Below are 21,392 nucleotides of genomic sequence, written 5' to 3' on the forward strand. Positions count from 1 at the left end.
GGTGTGTGTGCCGCTCCAGGCGCGGGTCCCCTCTCAGCAGCGAGCACCGCACGAACATCCCAGCACCGTGTGGGGCTGCCGCTGCCCCCGAGGGCTGTGGCACCCCTGGCACTGCCCTGGCACTGCCCTGGCACTGCCCTGGCTGCATTCCGAGCTGGGAATGCCGCGGTCCTGCCCAGCCGGCCTGCCAAACAGCTGCGGCTGCAGCGCTGCCTACGAACCCGGGAAGCATCTTCCAGGGATAACTTGTCTCCCTGAGAGGGATGTTTCCTCTCCCGGTTAAACCCTGAGACTTTTCCACAGTCGTTTATCAGGATCCTCAGTCATCACCAGTATGATGGCACCAAGACCATCTCGGGGCTAGAAATGAACGCAGCAGTCTCTGTCAATTAACCCTTTGGGGTATTAACATCAGAAGGGGTATGAAACATTCAGATAATCATAATTCCTAAATAAAAGTAATACATAAATGATCACAACCCTTACCAACCCCCCAGACCTCTTCCAAGGCTTTAATACTCATTTTAAAAAGGCAGCTCGGACAGTGCTGGTGGCCAGCAGAGCCCAAACCCCGCAAAGCTCTGAGTTACTGCAGCTATTGAAATGCTTGACAGAAGGATCCCAGAGCAGTTTGCGCTAATTGCTGTGTAAAAATACTCCATTATGTGCTCAGACAATCAAAATCGACCCGGCAAGTGAGTTCCCCGGTCCGCTGCAATCACGGAGCAGAGCAGAACATCGCAGTATAAACAGCGCTCGCAGAGGGGCGCGGGAGGAGGGGAGCTCGGCAGGTCCTGCCCAAAGAGCTGCCTTTTTTTTTGTTGTTGTTATTTTGCTTGGTTTCTAATTTCCACAGGAAATTTAATTTCGGGAATATGTGGCACCAACTTCCAAGCCGGAGGAGGGCTCCGGGGAAAGCGTTGCAGACAGAAGCAGCGAGGGCTGTACTTACAGGTAAGCGGTGAGCGGGCTGAGGCTGGCGGGGAGCTCCGAGAGCCCCAGCTCGGAGCAATCCACCGAGAGCGCGATGCCATCCTGCTCGCAGTGGCACTGGGGCGGGCAGGAGGGCGCAGCGCCCGGCTCCGCGGGCAGCGCCTGGCCGCGGGCACAGCACGCCAGGAGGATGCCCCAGAAGAGGAGCGCGTCCATCCCGGCCCGGGGCGCGCCGCGGGCACGGCGGCTCCGGCAGGTCCCGGTGCGCCGGGGATGCGGCCAGGCACGGGGAGGCATTGCTGAATGATCTTGGTGATTGGGTTTCAAGGGCTGGGCAGGGGCGTGAGACACTCCAATGGGAGGAGTTAAACTTTCTACTCTCTCTCTCTCTCTCTCTCTCTCTGAGAGCTGGCAGGAATTTCATTCAAAGGGAAGAAAGGGGGAAAAAAAAAGGCAAAGGAAACCTCAACAAATAAAGACCTGTTCATAGCTCCAGGACCCAGGCTTGTTTTGTAACCGTGTTTTTGTGAGATAGCAGGGCAGGGGAAGGCAGAGCTGGCTCCAGCAGGGCAGAGGAGTATAAGCAGTGAGGCAGGAGGACCCAACCGGCACTTCAAGGGCTCCAGACTTCGGGACGCTGAAATACAACCCCGGATAAAGGACTCTGTGTCTGCTGGCTGCTAAACTCAGCTGTGACTGGAAAGTCAGGGTGCAGCTGGGAAGAAGGGACTGAGGAGCTCAGGAGCAGCTCTCTGCTGGGAGCAAGCGACCATGACTGGGCTGTCTGTCTGTCCTGAGCCCTCCCTCTCCAGCAGCCCTGTTGCTCTCCTTGCTGGGGGGAGATGCAGGGGATGGAGCAGCAGTGTCAGAGCTCCGTGGGGGACACGGTGCTGTGTTGGTTTTGCCCAGGTGTGACCACGTGTGAGCTGTGTTTGCAGGAGCTGCCCAGCACTGATGGCAGCAGAGGGGGCTGGGTGGCTTCCAGAGCTCTTTCTAACCCTGGCTCAAGTGGCCAAAGTAGGGGAATAGTCATTGAGTGGGGGCTTGAAGCCGTGTCATCCAGCCCTGTGTCACAGCCTGAGGCCCAGGCCAGGGCCTCACAGTGTCCTGGAACAGCTGGGATGGGCATCAGATCAGGATGCTGTGTCAAGGAGCTGCCGAGTGCTGGGGTAGCAGAAGCACCTGCCTAGCAAAGGGTGCTGGAGCTGCACAGGGACAGCTGCAAAGACAGCTCTGTGTCCTCTCTCATGCCAGCCACTGGCTGCTCAGTGTCACTGTGCTGCCCTCAGATGGGGTGACTGATGTCATCCCACGGCAGGGGTTTGAGGGATAGGGGTGAGCCTGGCCCCACAGCTTGAACCACCCCCAGTCTCTGTACAGAGCCAAGCACCTCGTCTGTAACAGGGACAGCAGCTGCACGTGGGTCTCACACTGAACACAGACAGCTGTCCACGGGGCTTTAGGTGCATCTGGACCCTGGGTTGTTCCTCCCTCTGCCTCCCTCTCACCCCTGCATGGAGGAGGTGAATGGGGCAGAGAAAGAAGGGCCCAGGTTTGGGTGGCTGCAAAGTGCACCCAAAAAGTTGCATCTCCCACTGTAACCATGCTATGGCAAAGTGTCCCGTGGCCAAGGCACAGACTGAGAGGTGCTTTCATAGCCCTGCTTCCTCTGAATGGGCCTTTCCTTCTGGCATAAGAGTTTCCTGACTGATATCCCCATTATTACAGGATAAAAGAGGCTGAAGTGTTGTCTGGGGTCAGGAAGGTGAACTGGCACAGTGGGAAACTTAAACAGCTCCAGCTCACCAGGGCTGGGGTGCCTTGAGACCTGTGAGTCAGAGCAGGGATCTCCTCCCCAAGAAAGTGCTGAGTTGGAGTTCAGGGTTCAGGGCTGAGGGCTCCTGGCTGGGTGATGCTGCATCTGAAACTATTTCACTTGCAAAGTGCATTCAGATCCTGCAGCTCCAGGACTCCCTGAGACTGCTGCAGTCATTGGAAAGATCATCCCCCAGTGCAGAGGAGAGAGAGGAATTTAGTCTGGGACCAGGAACTGGCTTAATTGAAATTAAGCTGCTTCCATCATGAACAGTGCTGGGGATGTCATTAATTAAACATTTGCAATGTCTTTTGACAGCTCCAAATGTAAAACACAAAAGCTTGGTGGGGAGAGAGGGAGCCCTCCTCAGAGGGATGAGTCCCTGGGGTTCCTCAGCACGCTTCCCCTGCAGCTCTGGGACGCTGGCAGGGCCTGGAGAGGCTGGACATGCTCTGACAGCAGCCAGGAATCTGAAGTCAGGCTGGAGAAAGTGTCAGGCCTGTCACCCCAGCAGCAGCAGCAGCAGCTCTTATCTGTGGCCCCTGTTCCTCCAGCCTCAGCAGCCAACACCAACCTCATCACCCCCCTGACCATTCTCACTCAGCAAATTGTCCTCAGCACCAGGGCTCTGGCTGAGCACTGTTAATGCAGCTCTTGCAGAAAATCACACTGAAGAGGTTCTTGTTGAAGCTATCATTCAGCTGAAGCAGGATATTTCCTCAGGAAGGTACTGACTGCAATTTTCACATTTCTGTGGAGCAGCATCTCCTGGTGTTGGAGAGCTTTTCTCCATGTGCCTCACTTTGACTTCTCTATTTGCTTTTTATTCCAGGCTGGCTGAGGGGGATCATATCCATGCCTTATTTCTTTGAGATCTTATAACAGCTGCCAACATCCAAAGCATCACTAATTCCAGCATGTCACCTGGCTCCTGGCAAAACTGAGGGTCTGCACACTCAGTTACTTGGACCACAGAGCTTTGATGCTTCCACGGTCTCATAGTTTAACATAGGAAAAAGTTAAAGTGATACAAAACCTTTTTCTATAACTAACAATCTACTGAACCACTAAAAAACTAAACATGCCTCTGTGAAAGACACATGTTAATGATTAAAAAACCCCAAGAAACCAGATTTATTAACATCAAAATTAATAAAATCTCAAATTAACCAACCAAAACCACTAGACATGGCAAACCTGGAATTTCTGAATAAGCCCCTCGGGGGTGGAAGTGTAATTTCCAGCCGTGTCTGGCTGAACCTGCAGCTCAGAGTGAGCTGTGCCATCACTGAGCTGCCGGGGCTGCTCGGGGCTGGTGTTTTCCTGCAGCTCAGCCGTGTTTGTGTGTTGTCCTCTAGCGGCAGCGAGAGCTCTGCGAGGGGAGAGCGCTGCCCTGCCGGGTGCAGCTCTGGGCTTCTCTGGGTCTGGATTCAAGGCACCCGGGACAGTAGTTCACGTTCGGACTCAGGTGTTTATTGTTTCTTATCAGTAAAATAGTCTTACTACTGTGAGTTGGCAGCTTTTCATTAGTAAGTCACAAAATGGCCAACAATCTCTTGTTACAAGGTTTTTTAAAGCTAAAGTATCCAATTAAGAACTGACACCTAGATTATTTTCCCTTTTAACCCAATAACTGATCCCACAGAGCTCCCAATGCAGATTTTTCTGCCCAATTACAAAATGCCACCCAAACCCATGAAGAAGAAGAAGAAGAAGCATGAAGAAGAAACCCAGGACAACACCGTGCCCTCCATCTTGCTTCCATCCACAACATACTGAAAATCCCAAAACCTAAATTTCACACCCAACTGATATACCTACACTACTCTCTATAATCTATTTCACACTTTTGTGGATTCTAGTCTATCTTGAATTCTAAGAAACTTTCTCCTTGAATGAGGGTCAAAGTCAGTGCTGTTCTGGGGGTCAGGGCACCCCAGAGCAGACAGAGAAACATTCCCTGTGCCCTGGGTTTCCACAGGCCCTGCACCCTCCCTCTGCTTTTCCAGGACGGAGCTGAGACCCCTGGCACCCAACACTGAGAGGATTCCTGAGCCTGGTAACTTCTCAAAGTCCACAGCATTTCACAAACCATTGAATTATCTCATGGTATGTGTGGGTGAAGATGCTTCTATTTGGCTTTCATGCTTCTTTCTACTCGCCTGAGAAAATTTCTCTGCATAAAACACACCAAGAGAGCATAAGAGGTGTGGAAGCTTTCATCAAAGACAGCCAGGAACTGCTAAAACACCTTCAGAGAACCAATGCATCTTAACAATCACAAGCCTGAGGCTTTACAATTCCACTGCAATTTGATTTTAGAAAGGATTGAAAGCATAGGCTTCAGTACAGTTCTAGTGCACCCTCATTTTTATTGTTAACTTATAAGAAAATAACAGCAATTTTAAAATGCTGAATAGTACTCTATAGTACCACTGGAATTCCTGGGTAGTTATTGTGAATTTCTTAATGGATTAATCCATGCAGAGTTTTAAAATAATTTATTTTTTAAAAAAAAATTAATTTTAAAATTATTTTGGTAGTTAAAAAAATTTGTTTTTATTTTTGATTTTTTTTGGTAATTTTTTATAATTTTTTAAAATAATTTTTTTTGCCATCTCTCAGTGGCAGATGACATCCCAGGTGATGTTTCTCCTGCTGTCTCCACACTAAAAGGTCTTCCTACATCTTGTTTAAAAGCAGGAATTAAAAAAAATGTTGGGGAAATTTAGAATACAACCTAAGTGGAGCAGAAGGTCGAGTTCTTGTGAGCTGCAGGCCCTGGCCGGGGCTGCATCCCTGACAGCAGCACAGGCTCTGGGGCTGACTCTGGCTCTGAGTGCAGCCTTGCACCTGAGGAGAGCCACGACCTGGAGTGCCAGCCTGGCCAGCTCCTCTTTGAGGTTCCACACAGGCTGAGGATTGTGCCTGGCAGGGTTCTCAGGAGCTGGTGGCATTCAAAGGCTGGCCTTGGAGCCATAGCTGGGGCAGGGCCCTAAAGCCAGCACTGGTGTCCCTCCTGCAGAGCCACAGGACCGCCGTGGGCCCTGGTGCTGGGCCTTGGCTCTGTCACTCAGCAGAGCTCCCCCGAGGCCGCAGGGAGGGGATGCTGCTCCTCAAAGGTGCTGCCAATGCCACGGACAGGCAGCTGGGCTGGAAACTGGCAGTGCCAGCTGGGCCGGAGTGCTGGAGGCTGTTTGTTTCTGTCTCAGCAGGGGCCTGACATGGGCCCCTGGAACAAACCACAAACGTGTCTCCTGCCCTGCTCACAGGGGACAGCTGCTTCTGCCCTCTTTCCATTTCTTTCCAGATGTTTTGGGGTTCTGGATCCAGCCAGCAGGACCCCAGTGTGGCTGTGGTCTCCAAGGCCAGCCAGGCCATGGTGCAGCCCTGGCTGGGTTCCTCTGCCAGGTTCCAGCAGGGGCCTGGTGGAGATGAGTGATGGGATGGTGGCTCTCAGTGAAGGGTGAACATTATGTGAGTGTTAAGAGAAGTTCTGTAGATGTAGAGTTGTTACTGTGATGTGTCCCCCCTCACTGTTATCATGGGCTGGCCTCGGTACTCGGGCATTTGGGAGGGTTGGCTCGTTACTGTGGCAACACCTGAGCTCCAGCCCAGGTGTGAGAAAGTGATCTGCACCCCTGGGCAGCAGGGAAGGGGTTAACTGACAGGACTTTAGGGGGTCTAGAGATATAAAAGGAGGAGCATCCATTTTGAAGATGAGCACATGGCTGGTATCATGGGAGCTTCCAGTGCTGTAATTTTTCCTTATTTAGTCCTTTGTTGAATTTTTTGTTAAAGTTTAATAAACCTTTAACCTTTTAAAAGTGAGGGTCATTTCTCACAAACCAACACTGTGCCTCCCACTGGGGAGGACAGCAGGGAGTCCCTTCTTCCAGAAGAGCTTGCAGGGGCAGGAGGGGATGCAGAGAGCCCTAGGCAGGATCACAGGGCACAGGAACCAGAGAAAAAATAAACATCAGCAGGACTGGCCCATGTGTGCTGTGGCACTCACTCATCCCCCTCATCTGACATCCTGTGACGGGACCCTCACTCCTGGGACAGGATCTCCCTTGGCTCCTCAGAGTTGCCATCCCTGGCTCCTCCTGAAGCTGATCCTTTAGGCTCCAGGTGGAGCAGTCAAACAAATGGTATCTAAGTTTGATGTGTTGGTTAAGGTTACTTAATTATTGAGTTTTGTTTGACTTGTAAAGTTATATAATTAAAAGTAAATAAACAAGTAAAAGTAAAATATTTGATTGAACTTTATACATTTTTAAGCTATCATCTAATAAAGAATTTTATAACACTACTGATTTTTATACTTATAAAGAAACTTAAAGTTTACAGTTTTTTGTGGATGTAACATAAGACATTAGGTGCAAATTGAAATTTTTGTGTAATTTATGTTTGCACGTGATCCAAACCAGCAGAAATGGAGCAGGATCCAGGGGTCTGGTAATTCAGATGTGTCTGTGAGCCCAGCCATACCCTGTGGAGCCACCCAAGATCAGGGGCAGAGCAAAGGCCAGAGGAATATTCCTGGAGACCCCACTCCCATCAGGGCCACCCAAAGGCTGGGACAGCTCTCTCAGGCTCTGAGTGAGTCTGGGCCTGTGGTGGCAGCTCATGAAGAACTTTCCTAGTCGTTGTTCTGGGAAAGGCTGGGAGAAGCTCGGAGAAAAGAATGAGAAACAATTCTTATCTTAACTTGCTGCACCTGGTGTTTGTGCACATGTGGAATGTGTTATGGAGATTTGTTTGCCAAAGGGTGGCTTCTTAATTAACCAATGGTGGTGGTGTTTTAATTAAAGGATCAATCAGGTCCACCTGTAGCAAAGTAGGGTATAAAAAGCATGGGTTTCTTAATAAAGTAGAATTAGCCTATGTAAATGTCTTGAGAGTCCATATCACTTATTACCCAGTCCTAACCCATTGTTCTGATATCTGGGGTACCTGGGAAAGTTGGCTGCTCCTCTCTGTGACCAGAGAGCTGCCACCACATGGGCCCACCAAGGACTCCCAGAGCCTTTCCAAAATGTCACAACAAACCCCTGCAAACAGCAGAAGGTGCCAGTGGCCAGCACATGGCCCCACCTGGGGTGGGACAGGGACATGTCCACTCTGCCTGACAGTGCCTGGGAGGCCACAGGGGAAGGAGGTTCCAGCCTGGTGCCCAGGGCACAGGGCAGCACCATCTCCAGGTGCACTTTAACTCCTTGCTCTGGGAGGCACTGCTGGCAAAAGGGGCCGACCTGTGGCTCCATGCCCTGCAGAGAAGAGGGACAGAGGTGCAGAGGCAGGTAGGAGGCCTGTTGGGTGGACCAGAACCCTGGTCCAGTGTCCTGTGTGCTTGAAAACTTTTATTTTGGAGCACTTGCCCCTCAGCTGGGTCAGGGAGCCACAGGCATGGCAAGCCTTGCACGTGTTGAGGAGGGACCCTCAGCTCTAGTACTGCTCACCTGTCCCTGGAGAAATAAACTAAAACACAAGACATTCCACCTCAACATGAGGAAGAACTTCACGTTTAGGGTGGCAGAGCACTGGAGCAGTTTCCCAGGGAGATCCCTGGGTTGATTCTCCCTTTGGAGACGTTCAAACCCCCCTGGAAGTGTTCCTGGGTCGCTGCTCCAGGTGCTCTTGCCTTGGCAGCAAGGCTGGACTGCAGAGGTCCCTTCCAGCCCTGAGAGGGGCTCAGCCCAAGAGCACATCCCAGTTCAGACGTGCCTTCAATCTGTGCTGGCCCCAGCACTTCTGCTCACCAGGAGGTGGCCAACATTAGCAGCTGATGAGGGAGGATGCAGGAGATCCTGGGGGCACTGGCTGCAATCCTGCTGCTCCTGCAGCTCAGGTGGAAGGGGTGGTGGGCAGTGCATGTCCCATGCCATGACTGCTGCCAGCGCCTGATTCCGTGGAGGTGTCCAGCTGGGGACGTGCCAGGGTGAGATGGGCTCCCTGTGCTGGGAGCAGGGGCCATTCCTGAGCTGTGCAGAGATGTGGAACAGCTGGACTGTGGCCTGGGGAGGGCCTGGGGTGGAGGTTCAGTGCTGGAGAGGCTGTGGGGTCAAGGAGCTGTGGGGTCAAGGAGCTGTGGTGCTCCAGCAGCCTCCATCAGGCTGCCCTGGCTGTGCACCCCAGCTCTCAGGGTGGGTATCCCTGTCCCCTGTCACTTGGCAGCAGCAACCCAGACTGCCCCTGCTGTGGCAGCCAAGGGGAGCAGGGAGTAGGAAGGGGGATCCAAACAGGCAAGGTTTTGCTCATTTCTGTGTTTTGACCCCTGCACTGGGGCTGATGGAGGAGGGCAGTGGTTGGGTGCTGCTCATCTGGAGCAGGATAAACATGAAGAACAACATGGCATGGCCCAGAACTCACTGGGCAGCTCAAGCCAGAGGCTTGTTTTGTTTTAGTGCTCTGTTGTCTTTCTCTCCCCCTCTGGGTTTCATGGCTCTTGAGCTGCAGGGCTGGAAAATTATTCATCCCAACCACAGCTCCCACAACACCCTGTGTAAGCATCTGCAGCTCCAGACTCCGCTGCAGCCCTGGGTGGGAGGCCATAAATTCATCCTCATCATCACCAGCTTGGCCTCCTGTCAGGCAGGGCACGGAGCACGGAGCAGAGGCTGTGCCACAGACACACACTGGGTGGCTGTCACAGCCATGGTGTACCCACTGGGCAGGACCTGAGGCCAGTTTGAGTGACAAATCCCTGTCCTGTGCCTGCCCTGGGGATGAGGAGTGTGGGAGAGGTTTTACAGCAACTCCTGTGAGCCATGGAGAAGTTTGAGAAGAGCATCCATGTTTACCCCTGAAAGAATTTTCTACCAAGGTGGTTAACAAAGAAAGAAAACAAGAAAGAAGAATAAATAAGAGAAACCTGCAACTGCCTATTCCAATGAGCACTTTGTTTGTCTCTTGTGACCATTGAGTGAAGTGCAAACTTATGAGTTTTGTAAGGATGTATAAAAAGCATGCATGCTGGAATAAAAACAGGTTTGAAGCCTTCTGAAAATGGAGTGTGTTGCTTTGTACTGTCTCCATCTCAACTAGGCCAGAGGAGCTCCCAGCACAGCTGCTGGAGAAGCTGTGCTTTACTGCAGGTGTCTGCAGGTTCACCTTGTGCTGGGAGCACCATGCAGATGTGCTAGCCAGATGTGAGGGCCGAGGCAGCACTCGCTCCTGGACCTGTGGAAGCTCTGTGGACAGCACCAGGGCTCCCCCACCATGATTTTAACTTCCCTCCTTCTGTCTCAGGGCCAGTGCTCTGGCAGCTCTGTGCCACCAGCTGTGGGTGACAGCCCCTGCCCTGGCCTGGGACTGCTGTCTCTGTGCACAGACACACAGGAGACCCAGGGGCACTTTCCCAAGGGACAGTGGAAGGTTCCTGGTGTCCTGCCCATCCATGGAGGAGGATGGACAGTCCTGTGCTGTGCTGAGCTCCAGGATGAGAGCTGGTGGGGGCCAAGTGCCAGCAGAGCTCACCCCAGCCCTGGCTGGGTCCCTGCTGTCAGAGCATGGCCTGGAGTGTGGCCAGGATGTCCCATGTGGATGATGTTCTGCTCTTCTCCATGAAAGCAATTCTGTCCCTCTCTGCCATCAGCTGTGGAGCCAGACCCAGAGCCCCTCCTGGCAGAACATGGCTTTGAGCACAGCCCAAACCGTGCTGGCTCTGAGCACCACAGGGCAGTTCTGATTGTGGGAGAACAGCAGGGAGAGCCTGGGGGTCTCCTGCCTCTCCTTATCCCTGGTAGCTGTGCATTTAGGAGGAGGCAGTCCTGGCTGGGCTGCAGTGACACACGGGAGGGCTTGTCCCTGCAGAGCCAAGGGGGACAATGCCCACCCCTGCAGGGGAGCAGCCAGCAGCACAAGAGACTAAACCCCCAGTCAGTCTTCTTCTGTGCCCCTCACAAGGCTCCTGCCAGCCCATGGCATCCTCACTGCCATGTGACTGGCCCTGCTGTGCATGTAGGGCACTCCACAGATCTTGAAATCCTCTGAGACAGCAAGCAGCAGGAGTTTTAGCATCACAACCCATGCAGGGACACACGGGGCAAAGGCTTGTCAGAGCTGAGTACACACTGAACACGAGCCTGATGCCAAACCCCATCTCCACACACACCTTGGGCATGTGTAACCATGCTCATGGTCCATGGCCTCAGATTAACCATGGCACAGAGTTCCTGGGCTGTGCAAAGACAGGAGAGCACAGGCTGTGCCCAGCAGCACCAGCAAGGTGATGCTGGAGCTGGATCCAGGTCTGGGTCACCTCAGCCCTGTTTGAGGGTGTGACACCAGCCCTTTCCCACACCAGCAGCTCCCTCACTGCTTCCAGCACAGGGGGCTCTGCCTGCACGTGCTCTGCAGGTCAGCTGTGCTGAGTGAAGCAGTGAGAGGAGCTCTACAGGTGGGTGGGATTGAGTCTGCAGGATGGAAGTATCAGCATTTTCAGTGCTCTTCCAGGGGTATGTCGGAGTGGACCTGCAGGTCCTGGCAGAAAGGCTGCTGTCCTGTAGCCCAAGAATTGTTTTAAAGGCTGGATGCAGCTGGAGGGTGAGAGCTGGACACCAGGGTGGGATGGGGCTACGTGCATGTGTGAGCAGGACACAGGGTTTTTGAGACTACTCCTTCTGGGGGGCTCTTGGGGTAAAACCCCCAGCACTGGTGAGATTCTGTGCTGCTGGGCAGGTCCAAACTTCACCAGCCTATCAGCTCCAGACTCTGGACAGACAAATGGCACACCATGCTTTGGACCAGGTTTGACTTTGCAGCTTGCTTGCTCAGTGTTAACATCCAGTGTGCCCTGGGGTGGCCCAGACACACAGGGCAGGTGCTGCTGCTGCAGAGCAGCAAACAGCCCAGTGCCATTGATCCTGGCTGTGGGAACAAACATTTCCCTCTTGTGACCCTCATCCTGCAGCCCTGTGTGTTTTAGGAGTTACTGGTTACATAAAAGTCATAAAGCCATCAGGCTCCCTGTGAGCAAGGGCGAGGGCTGGGCTCCTCCCAAGGCAACATCATAAATCCTTTTGTGCACATGAGAGCATTCACTGAGCTTCACAAGGCCTTTTCATGTTGGGATATTCACTGATCCTCCTGGAGAGCCCCTGGCATGTTGGCATCTCCCCAGGAACAGCAGTGTAATGAGCTAGATGGTCACTTGTGCAGGCTGAGCAGCGAGTGACAGCGCACATCACACGGCTGGCTGACCCTGGCACAAAGATGTAGTGACACAGAAACATTTCCAAACAGCAACTGCATCCAGAACAATGCAGCTCAGGAGGGTTGAGGGTGCCCACGAGCAACCCAGGATGGTCTGGGCTGTGCTGAAGGCAGCACTGCCCACACAGCATGTCCAGAGTGGGAGGAATTCCAGCCCTCTGTGGGGCTAAGGCCCTGCACTACCTGGGTTCCCCCAGGCCAGGAGTGCTGCAGCTTGGAGCTGGGAGCAAGCAGAGGGGACTGAGCAGCTCTGCCTGCAGCAGGGAAGGTGTCCTGTGTGCAGGGGTGACACAGAAGGTGTCCTGTGTGCAGGGGTGACACAGATGTCCTGTGTGCAGGGGTGACACAGAAGGTGTCTGTGTGCAGGGGTGACACAGATGTCCTGTGTGCAGGGTGACACAGAAGGTGTCTGTGTGCAGGGGTGACACAGAAGGTGTCTGTGTGCAGGGAGGGGTGACACAGATGTCCTGTGTGCAGGGGTGACACAGAAGGTGTCCTGAGTGCAGGGCGTGACACAGAAGGTGTCCTGTGTGCAGGGGGTGACACAGAAGGTGTCCTGAGTGGAGGGGTGACACAGAAGGTGTCCTGTGTGCAGGGGGTGACACAGAAGGTGTCCTGAGTGCAGGGCGTGACACAGAAGGGGTCCTGTGTGCAGGGGTGACACAGAAGGTGTCTGTGTGCAGGGTGACATAGAAGGTGTCATGAGTGCAGGGGTGACACAGAAGGTGTCTGTGTGCAGGGGTGACACAGAAGGTGTCTGTGTGCAGGGTGACATAGAAGGTGTCATGAGTGCAGGGTGACACAGAAGGTGTCCTGTGTGCAGAGGTGACACTGCTCCCTGCCAGCTGTGCCCTGCCATGGCCACAGCAGGGGACAGCAGGCAGGACACCTGGCTGGGGCTGCACAGCACTGCTGGGTGGTGGCAGGAGCAGGAGGCTCGTGGGACAGCAACTGCCAAAGAGAAACCTGATTTAGGAGAGGGGAAAAGGACAGCCAGCTACAAAAGAGCCATCCCAGGGCTGGGATGGCTGATGCTGGGGTGCCCTGGGTGTCCCATCCTGGGGTGCAGATCCTTGTTTGGGAAGGAGAAGGTTCTAGTGGAATCACAGGGGCATTAGGAGGAGTGGCCAGCTCAGTCACCCGCCTGGGGCTCTCTGCTCCTCAAAGCAGGTCTGGGAACCCCTTATCACACTGTTATATCTCCTCACCCCAGCCCAAGGCAGCTGCCACAGGACATGGAACAGTGGGCAGGAGCGTGGGCCACACTGGGCCGGGTCACTGCTCTGAGGCTGCACTGCAACCCCACCCTGCCTGAAGGGGAGAAGGGCAAACAGGGTCCCAGATACAGGTTTTTCTACATGAGGAATATACTTGTGAAACCGTCTTTTTCTTTTTTTAACCTTTCCTTCTGTCCTGCACTTGCAGCTCAGTGAACCAAGTAGCTTCTTGTGATTTCAGCCTGTGCATGGTCACCCCTGCTTGCAGAGCAGCCACATCCCTGCATGGACAACCCAGTTTCCAGAGCAGCAGGACTGCTGAGGCTGCCAGCTGCTCACCAGTATGCCAGCTGAACCAGGTGGCTCTGCCCTGTTCCTTGGTGCAGGTTCACAACTTTGAGCCCAGGTTTTGTCTGAAAATGTGTCTGGGTGGGCTGGACATTCACTGCACAAGTGCTGCCTCAGGGGAAGGAGCAGATGAGAGTGACCAGAAGCTGCTGTGCCATGGACTGCAGCATCTAGAGTGCCCAAGGGACACTGCTGTGTCCCCTGGCTGGGGACAGAGCTGCTCTTTTGGGAACAGCTGCTGTGCTGGAGCCTTCACATCAGCTGGACCCCTCCAAAGCCAAGCCCCCCTTACAGCACACACTTTCCTAGGGCTCTTTATTGTTTGTACCTAAGACCATTCCAGCAGAGACAAGGCAGCTCCCCCAGAGCTCTGCCCACAGCACACCTGAGAGCTGCACACACAGAGCCCAGGGGCACTGCAGACCACGGTGCTGCACGCTCTGCTGGGCTCAGAGGCACCACAGAGCCCCACAGTGTGTACTGAGGGGGCAGAGAGCACCAGAGATCTCCAGAAGAGGAGAGGATCCTGCCCAGCCCTCCCGGTGTGTGCACTGACAGGCTGCAGTGGTGCATGGCAGGACGCTGTCCGTGTGTCCAGGACACCCCCAGTCACAGCTGGCACACACTGGGGACACTGCCCAGGGAGGTCACTGCTCCTGCAGGGCTCCCTCTGACCCAGGAGTCCCACGGTGCCCCCAGCAGCCCCCAGCTCTGTACAGGGCCCTGCAGGGCAGGCAGAAGGTGCCAGAAGGGCCAGGTGGGCTAGGGCTGGCTCTGAGTGAGGATGTCCTGGATGCAGGTGTACAGGAGCACGTACTGGTCCTGCAAGAGAGAAAGGTCACAGTCAGTTTCTGACAGAGACCTCCAGGTCACACATTGACCTTGCAGTTTGTTTAAAAAAAATCCTAATTAAGGAACAGTGTCTGGTAACAGAGCAGGATTTGCTCTGCCCATGATGGCATTGTGTCCCACAGCCACCCAGAAAGGAAGAATCAAGCCTGTTATACCATGCTTGCTTCCCCTTCCTCAGCCCCCTGTGATGGGGCTGAGAGGAACATCCCATCCAAGCTGCAAAGGAACAATTTCATTTGGCTTCCCCTCCAAGGGCCCCAGTAGTTTTTGGATGTGCTGTGGTGTTTGCATCTGAAACAAGAGCAAAGAGCAACTCCAGGGATGCTGCAGGGCATGGAGCTGGAGGCTTGGGGTGTGGCAGTGACCTGGGGCCAGGAGGGAAGACCCCTGGACCAGGAGGTTCCCTTGGTGTAGTCCCAGTGTACCAGAGTCAGGAGCTGACAGCAGATCAGGGCAGATGCTTGCAGGCTCACAGAGGTACAGAAAGATCTGTGTGGGTTTAGCCCAGCTGCATTGTTTGTCTCTTTTAGAACCACCAAACTGATCCATCAGGTCCAAATGTGAGCTCAGAGTCCCCGTGTTTGACATGAGGTTCTGCCCAAATGCCAGGCTGCCCCAAAATGACAGCAGGTCACAAACCCAGGACTGAGTAGGCGAGATGTGAGGGAGGTAAATGGGGTTGTACTCAGGGCTCAGAGCTGGAGAGCAAGGCCAGCCAGCACATGGTGTGGGCTGGAATCACGTGGCAGGCAGGGGGATTAGGGCTGCAGAGGGGCCCAGCAGCATTCCCCAGAGCTCCTTAATGCTCTGGCTGAGCCACAAGTCACGAGGAGCCTCCTCCCTGTGCTGGGGGCTCAGCCTCACCGTGCCACGGAGCACACAATGGCTGAGGCTCCAGGTCACAGAGTGTCTGCTGGGAGTCGGGTCTGGTTGGGAAACGGGCAGGGACAGCCCAGGGCTGCTGCAGCCCAGGCACACTCAGGGACTGGCCACATGCAAGAGCACATCCCCTGGGACGTGCACCACGCTGGAGCTGCTGGTGCTTAACATCTGACAGCTATCCCTGAATATCCATCAAAGGTTCATCTTCCCCCTTGCTTCCCCCACAAAAACCCGATGCCTGCAGCACCGCAGCAGCTGATGACCCCGCCAGACATGAAGGGGTGCTGGCAAGCCCCCAGAGGGGTGGAGGAGGCTGAAGGGCAGCCCTGCTGCTGCGAGGGGAAGCAGCTCCTCTGCTGCCCCCCTTCAGCAGGACAGCAGCGTTTGATGGGCCCTTGCTGTGCCTTTATGGGGAATTGTGTCCCTGCAGGGCGGGAGCACAAAGCAGCTCTGAAGAGGGGCAGCCGCCGCCTTGCCCTGCTCCAGCTCCCACCACGCACATGGTTCACATTAATTAAGAATGTAATTAGCTTCTTGAAGGAGCCTCTGCAGCTGGAAGCCTTGGAGAAATGTTTCCCCGTTCTGCTGTGCCCTGTGGGGTGTGTTTCCAGGGCTGTGCAACAGCTCACTCAGCAGCTGCAGCACGTCCAGAGGCACTGGTGCCACAAGCACCCACCAGGGCTGGCACATCGAGGCTGGGCTGGCACGGAACAGCCCCATCAGACAGAGCTACAGCCACAGGGCACCTGCTAATGTAGCACTGTGTCCCATTGTCCTGGCAGGCAGCCCCAGCTGTGACAGCAGGCTCTGGGTCTGGGGAGGCAGCAGAAAGTGCTGGCCAAGGGGACCCCAGCAGGTTCTGGGTCCCCAGGCTGACAGCCATGCCCAGGAGCCAGGGGGGAGCAGGCAGGTTGTGAAGGGTGACACCAGTGCTCCACTCTTCCTCGAGTACAGTGGGAAGAGTGATTTACTGGGAGTTCACATGCAATTTAACTGATCTTAACTCAGAACCCAGGCAATGGAAAACTCTTGCCTGGAAAAGTCAGTGCCCTCAGCCCTTGGTGGCTGGCAGAGCCACAGGGTGGGGAAGCAGCATGCAGTAAATCCCTGCTGAGGATGCTGCCAGCTCCAGGCAGGTCAGCACAAAGGCTCTGCTGCACCCAGCCCACCACCCCCTGTCCTCCCCACCTACCAGAGTTGGGGTCATGAGGCAGCAGCTTCTGGCCAGCTGGAGGGTCACGCCGTAGATGTCCACGGTTCTCTCAGCTTTCATCTGGTGCAACAGGCAATCCAGGGAGATCAGGGTCCCCATCTGGCTCAAGTCACCACTGCAGGGGACAATGGGGGGGTCACTGATGCCAGGCCAGGCTGAGCTGATCCCCTCTGGAGGAGGGCACCAGTCCAAGGAGCCATGTGGGCACTGTGGGACTGTGAGCTGTCTCTGCAAGCAGGTGAGGATATCAGAGATGCTCCCAGTATCCCTGCAGCTACCCAGGGATGGCCTGGGCACCTCAGCCTGGGAATGCCTGCTCCACCCATGCTCCCCCAGCCCAGCCCTGTTTGTCCTGTCTTCTCCCAGCTCCTGGCAGAGCACTGTGACCTCCCAGGCTCAGCACTTCAACTAGCTCCCATGGACCCAGGGCATGACCCATTTACAGCAGCCCTGGAGCTGCAGAGGAAAACTCCCCCCTTGTGCAGGATCCCTGCTCCAGCAGAAGCACAGCTGGCACTGCAGGAGGGCTGAGCCACCCTGGGATGGGGCTGTGCCACCACCCTGACCCACAGGGGGCCAACTCCTGTTCTGACTCTGGCAGTGGTTTTCCTTTTTGAACTATTTTATTTGTATTTTAAATTTCCCTAGTAAAGAACTGTTATTCCAGCTCCCATATCTTTGCCTGACAGCCCCCCTTAATTCAAAATTATAATTATTTGGAGGGAGGGGGTTTACATTTTCCATTTCAAGGAAGGCTCCTGCCTTCCTTAGCAGACACCTGGCTGTTCAAACCGAGACAGACTTTGGCATGCCAAGGCACTGTGCTGGCTCTGGATGCAGGTGGAGCTCAGGGTACCTGCAGTGCAGCAGGACAGGACCCCCCCTCCTGCGGGGGGGCGAGCCCCGTCTGACAGCCCCCAGCAGCTCCACCAGGCTCTGCACATCAGGCTGCTTCCTGCTGCTCCAGAGGGTGTACAGGAACCTCTGAACCTGCCTCTCCTTTGCCTTCTTCTCCTGCGAGACACAAAGAGCTGACGTGGGTATTGGGGAGGGATGGGCAAGTCTGGATGCAGAGGAGCCCCAGCTCTCCCATCCTTGGGCTCTCTGAGGCTCCCCTGAGCTTTCTGCCAGCTGCTGTAGAGCTGTCCAGGCATCTCTGCTGGGGCACTGCCCACCACCCACGCTGGCAACCTGCTGTCCTTGCCCACAGCACCCTGACTTGCTTCTGGAGAGGGAACTGAGAGCTGTGTGGGGCATTTCAAAGGTGTCAGACAGACCTATCAGCCTCCAGGGCTTCTCCCATGTATCTCCTGTGTCCACTCAGCTCTGGATGTTGCAATCCAGACTCACGCCTACATTTGTGGACTGCTGGCACCCTGCTCTTGCAGCCTGGAGAAGTCCCACAGACCCTTCAGCCCCTACAGATCCCTCAGAGCCACCCCCTTCCAGGAGGTGGGAGCCAGGACAGCCCCAGGGACACACACGTGTTTCAGTCTGAGCTGGGTACATCTCCATCCTGAGACAAACTTCTCTGTGTCACACTGGATGGTCAGTGTCCTCGTGCAGAGAGAATCTCCTTCCAGGGGCCAGCACACCTCACCCGGGACCTGTGTGCAACAAGGAATTTGGCTTTCTGTTGGTGGGCATTGTCTGTCACACCAGTCACCATCTCTGGGGCCTGGGGTGGGGCTGGACCATCTCTCCATGTCAGCTCATCCCCCACCTAAATAAAACCCGAGGGAGTTCCAGCAACACCAGCAGGTTCAGCCAGCCCATGTGGGGGCCCAGAGCTGCCTGGCAGCTCTGCTCAGAGCTCTGAGCTGGAGTCTGCTCAGCCAGTGCCCACCCCCTGGCTGGGCAGAGCAGGAGCTGCTGTCCTGGTGCCACACATGCAGCTTGAAGGGCCCCAGCTGAGTCCAGGCATGGGGGTGACAGGACCTGTCTCCCATGACAATCTGTGGGAGCTCCTGGGCATAGGAAAGGTCCAGCTTTAGCTAAGCTGGGTCTGCACCCAGGACTCAGGAGGCAGTGAACAGCTGAGAGCTCTGCTCATTCCAACTGCACTGAACAGATCCCCCCTCTGCCATGGCACAGGTGGGCACAGTGCCTTACCTCCCCCTTCTCCTGCCATGGCAGAAGTGTGAGGATTGTGTGAACATCCTGCTCCCACACCAGGGTCCAGAAGTCCTCCATGGTCACCTTGTCAGGGCCGTGGACAGCCAGGTAGTCCCTGCTGGAGCTGCAGCCCTGGGTGGGGAATGGGAATGTCACTCCCCTGCTGGAGAGGGTGCTCTGCTGGTCCAGGTGGCTGCAGGAATGGTCAGGAAGAGCAGAGAGCTCAGCAGGTCAGGAAGCAAGGAGAGAAGGGAAAGCACCAAGGCAGGCAGGTGAGGACAGCCCAGACTGGGCGGGGGAGGGAAGGGATGTCCTCAGTTCCTGCAGTCCCCTCTTCTCCACACAGCACCATGGTGACAGGGAGCAGAGCAGGAGCACAGCCAGCATGGGGACAGCACAGGGGGTGCTGCTGCTGGGGTGGGACTCACCGGGACACGCCAGACCTGCAGCAGTCCTGAGAGAGGGCCCTGCTCCAGCAGGGAGAACTTCACCCTGGAGCGATCGTCTGCAAAGAGAGGGGCAGCTGGAGGGATTCCAGGCACTCTTCAGCTCAGACAGGTTTTGCAGACTGACTGCCACACAAATCCAATCCTTCCTTCACCATTTCTTGGCAAAGGCACTCCCTTGTGCAGTGCTCATCCCCAGCCTGTTGGCTCCCAAAGGACAGGTGTCCATCCCTGCTCCTGTAGGGCAGGTCACTCAGGGTCTGAGCCAGTGGAGATCTGCCTCTCTCCAAGGATGGAGAGCTGTGAGTACTCTGGGCCTCTGTTCCAGTGTTTGACCACCTCCATGGAAATTCACTGTTCCTTCTACTGAGCTGGATTACCCTCCCAAACCACCCCCTGGTCTCTTGTCCCTCCACACCTCTGAGAAGACTCCATAGCTTCCCTGTGCTTTCCCACGGGTAGCTGAAAACACCAAGAAGATCTCCCCTTTTCCTTCTCCAGGCTGAGCAAACCCACCTATCCCAGTCCCAAGCACCTCGTGCTCCATTCCAAACATCTTGGTAGCCTTCTGGGGGAGTCACCAAAGCCTCAAAATACTTTCTTATGCTCTGGACTACTGTCCCTGTTCCAGGCTGGCTCCATGCAGGAGGAGAGGGAGCAGGAAGGAAGAGGATGCAACGTGTCCCAGAACTCACAGGGCAGGATGCTGGAGGAGGGCCGTGCCTGCTGGCTGCCTGAAGATGGTGATGCAGAGCTGGCTTCTTCCTTGACAACCTCCAGGAGAGCCTGCCAGGGTGGGAGTGGAGGAGGCAGTGAGGGAAGGGTCAGGACAGGAGGAACCTCCTGAGGACACCTGGACTCGGCAGAGGGGTCATGGCAGCACAGCCTGAGCAGGAGAGCCACGAGAGCAGCTCTGCAGGGGCCTGCCAGGGCTGTGCCATGCTGCCAGGGCTGTACCATGCTGTCAGGGCTGTGCATGTTGCCAGGGCTGTGCCATGCTGTCAGGGCTGTGCCATGCTCTCAGGGCTGTACCATGCTCTCAGGGCTGTACCATGCTCTCAGGGCTGTACCATGCTCTCAGGGCTGTACCATGCTCTCAGGGCTGTACCATGCTCTCAGGGCTGTACCATGCTCTCAGGGCTGTACCATGCTCTCAGGGCTGTACCATGCTCTCAGGGCTGTACCATGCTCTCAGGGCTGTACCATGCTCTCAGGGCTGTACCATGCTCTCAGGGCTGTACCATGCTGTCAGGGCTGTGCCATGCTGCCAAGGTTGTGCCATGCTGCCAGGGCTGTGCCATGCTGCCAGGGCTGTGCCAGGGCTGTGCCATGCTGCCAGGGCTGTGCATGCTGTCAGGGCTGTGCATGCTCTCAGGGCTGCTGCTGTCCAGGCAGGCACCTGGGAGGGAGGGGGTGGTGGACAGACCCTGACCAGGGCAGAATGCAGGAGGGAGCTGTGTGCCTGGGCATGCAATGCTGTGGAGAGGGACACTGCCAGGACACCCAGGGAACCCACTCAGGAGGCACTCACAGGGTGTCCTGCAGCCCCAGCAGGTTCAGTCACTCCCCAGGTCCCCTCAGCACACACAGCCATGGCAGCACTCCCTGCACCTGCCCAGGACTGCTCTCACCTCATACTCCCTCAGGAAGCCCATGTGGGACTTGGCTGCCTTCTGGGCATAGTGCTGGGCAAAGCTCTTCAGTGGGATGGGGCAGGACCTGGGGAGAGAGCCAGGGCACAGGGGTGAGGCTGAGCTCATTGAGCAGCACCAGGCTGTGTCTGCAGGACAGGCTGTGAGCAGACCTTCACCCCTCAAATGCCAGGGGTCTCCCAGACCCCCAGCCCAGCTCTGGCCCGTGACAACCTGCTGTCCCCTAGACAGAGGCAGGTCTCAGGGGTGACACAGCCCAGGGCTCATTCCCAAGAGGCATCAAGGACAAGGACATCCTGTTCTGCATGAGGGAGGAGACAATCCAACCACAAAGCAAGTGCATGATCTCCAGATGTAGCCCCAAGACAATGAGATAGGTGGTCAAAGCCATGCCCAGCTGGACCCTGCTCCATCCTCTTGGTCTCCATTAGGAGCACGTCCCAAGGTCACCCGGCTGCCATGAGCCTCTCCAGTTTTACATACCTCTAGGGCATGCCTGTGGGCTGGGAAGCCAGAGGCTGAGGGAAATGCCTTCCCCAGGACAGCTCTGCACACCTCTGGTGCTGGGGTACCCAGGAGACTGCACTTTGTTCTGTGCTGGGCACCCCGTGCTGCAGGAACAACCCACCCACAGCAGCAGCTGGGATGGCTGCTGGGCTTCCTGTCCTTCTGTCCTGCTGCCAAGGCTTGCTGGGAGGGGTT

At 55.5% G+C, this 21,392-nt stretch overlaps 2 protein-coding genes across 9 annotated transcripts in view; both read right to left on the reverse strand.

The window, feature by feature from the left end:
• LGR6 (leucine rich repeat containing G protein-coupled receptor 6) overlaps positions 1-1,194 on the reverse strand; it is a 152,007-nt gene extending 150,813 nt beyond the window's left edge. Inside the window, exon 1 of the mRNA XM_039698583.1 lies at positions 953-1,194. Coding sequence (XP_039554517.1) covers positions 953-1,149 — 197 coding nt within the window. The 5' untranslated portion in view covers positions 1,150-1,194. The remainder of the gene's footprint in view (positions 1-952) is intronic.
• A 12,634-nt stretch (positions 1,195-13,828) lies between these two features.
• LOC120497300 (receptor-type tyrosine-protein phosphatase V-like) overlaps positions 13,829-21,392 on the reverse strand; it is a 36,650-nt gene continuing 29,086 nt past the window's right edge. For 5 of the 8 annotated variants that reach the window (XM_039698560.1, XM_039698563.1, XM_039698564.1 and 2 more), the window contains 8 exons: positions 20,670-20,757; positions 19,734-19,824; positions 19,021-19,097; positions 18,590-18,724; positions 17,962-18,084; positions 17,334-17,491; positions 16,457-16,592; positions 13,829-14,352 (listed from right to left, as the gene is read on the reverse strand). In XM_039698560.1, coding sequence (XP_039554494.1) covers positions 14,293-14,352; positions 16,457-16,592; positions 17,334-17,491; positions 17,962-18,084; positions 18,590-18,724; positions 19,021-19,097; positions 19,734-19,824; positions 20,670-20,757 — 868 coding nt within the window. In that variant the 3' untranslated portion in view covers positions 13,829-14,292. Of the gene's footprint in view, positions 14,353-16,456; positions 16,593-17,333; positions 17,492-17,961; positions 18,085-18,589; positions 18,786-19,020; positions 19,098-19,733; positions 19,825-20,669; positions 20,758-21,392 lie in introns of those variants that run through there. The other 3 variants (XM_039698559.1, XR_005626476.1, XR_005626475.1) reach the window with 3 other exon arrangements.

This window comes from Passer montanus, unplaced genomic scaffold, assembly GCF_014805655.1.
Source record: "Passer montanus isolate IOZ18808 unplaced genomic scaffold, ASM1480565v1 scaffold127, whole genome shotgun sequence".
Lineage (NCBI taxonomy): Eukaryota > Metazoa > Chordata > Aves > Passeriformes > Passeridae > Passer > Passer montanus.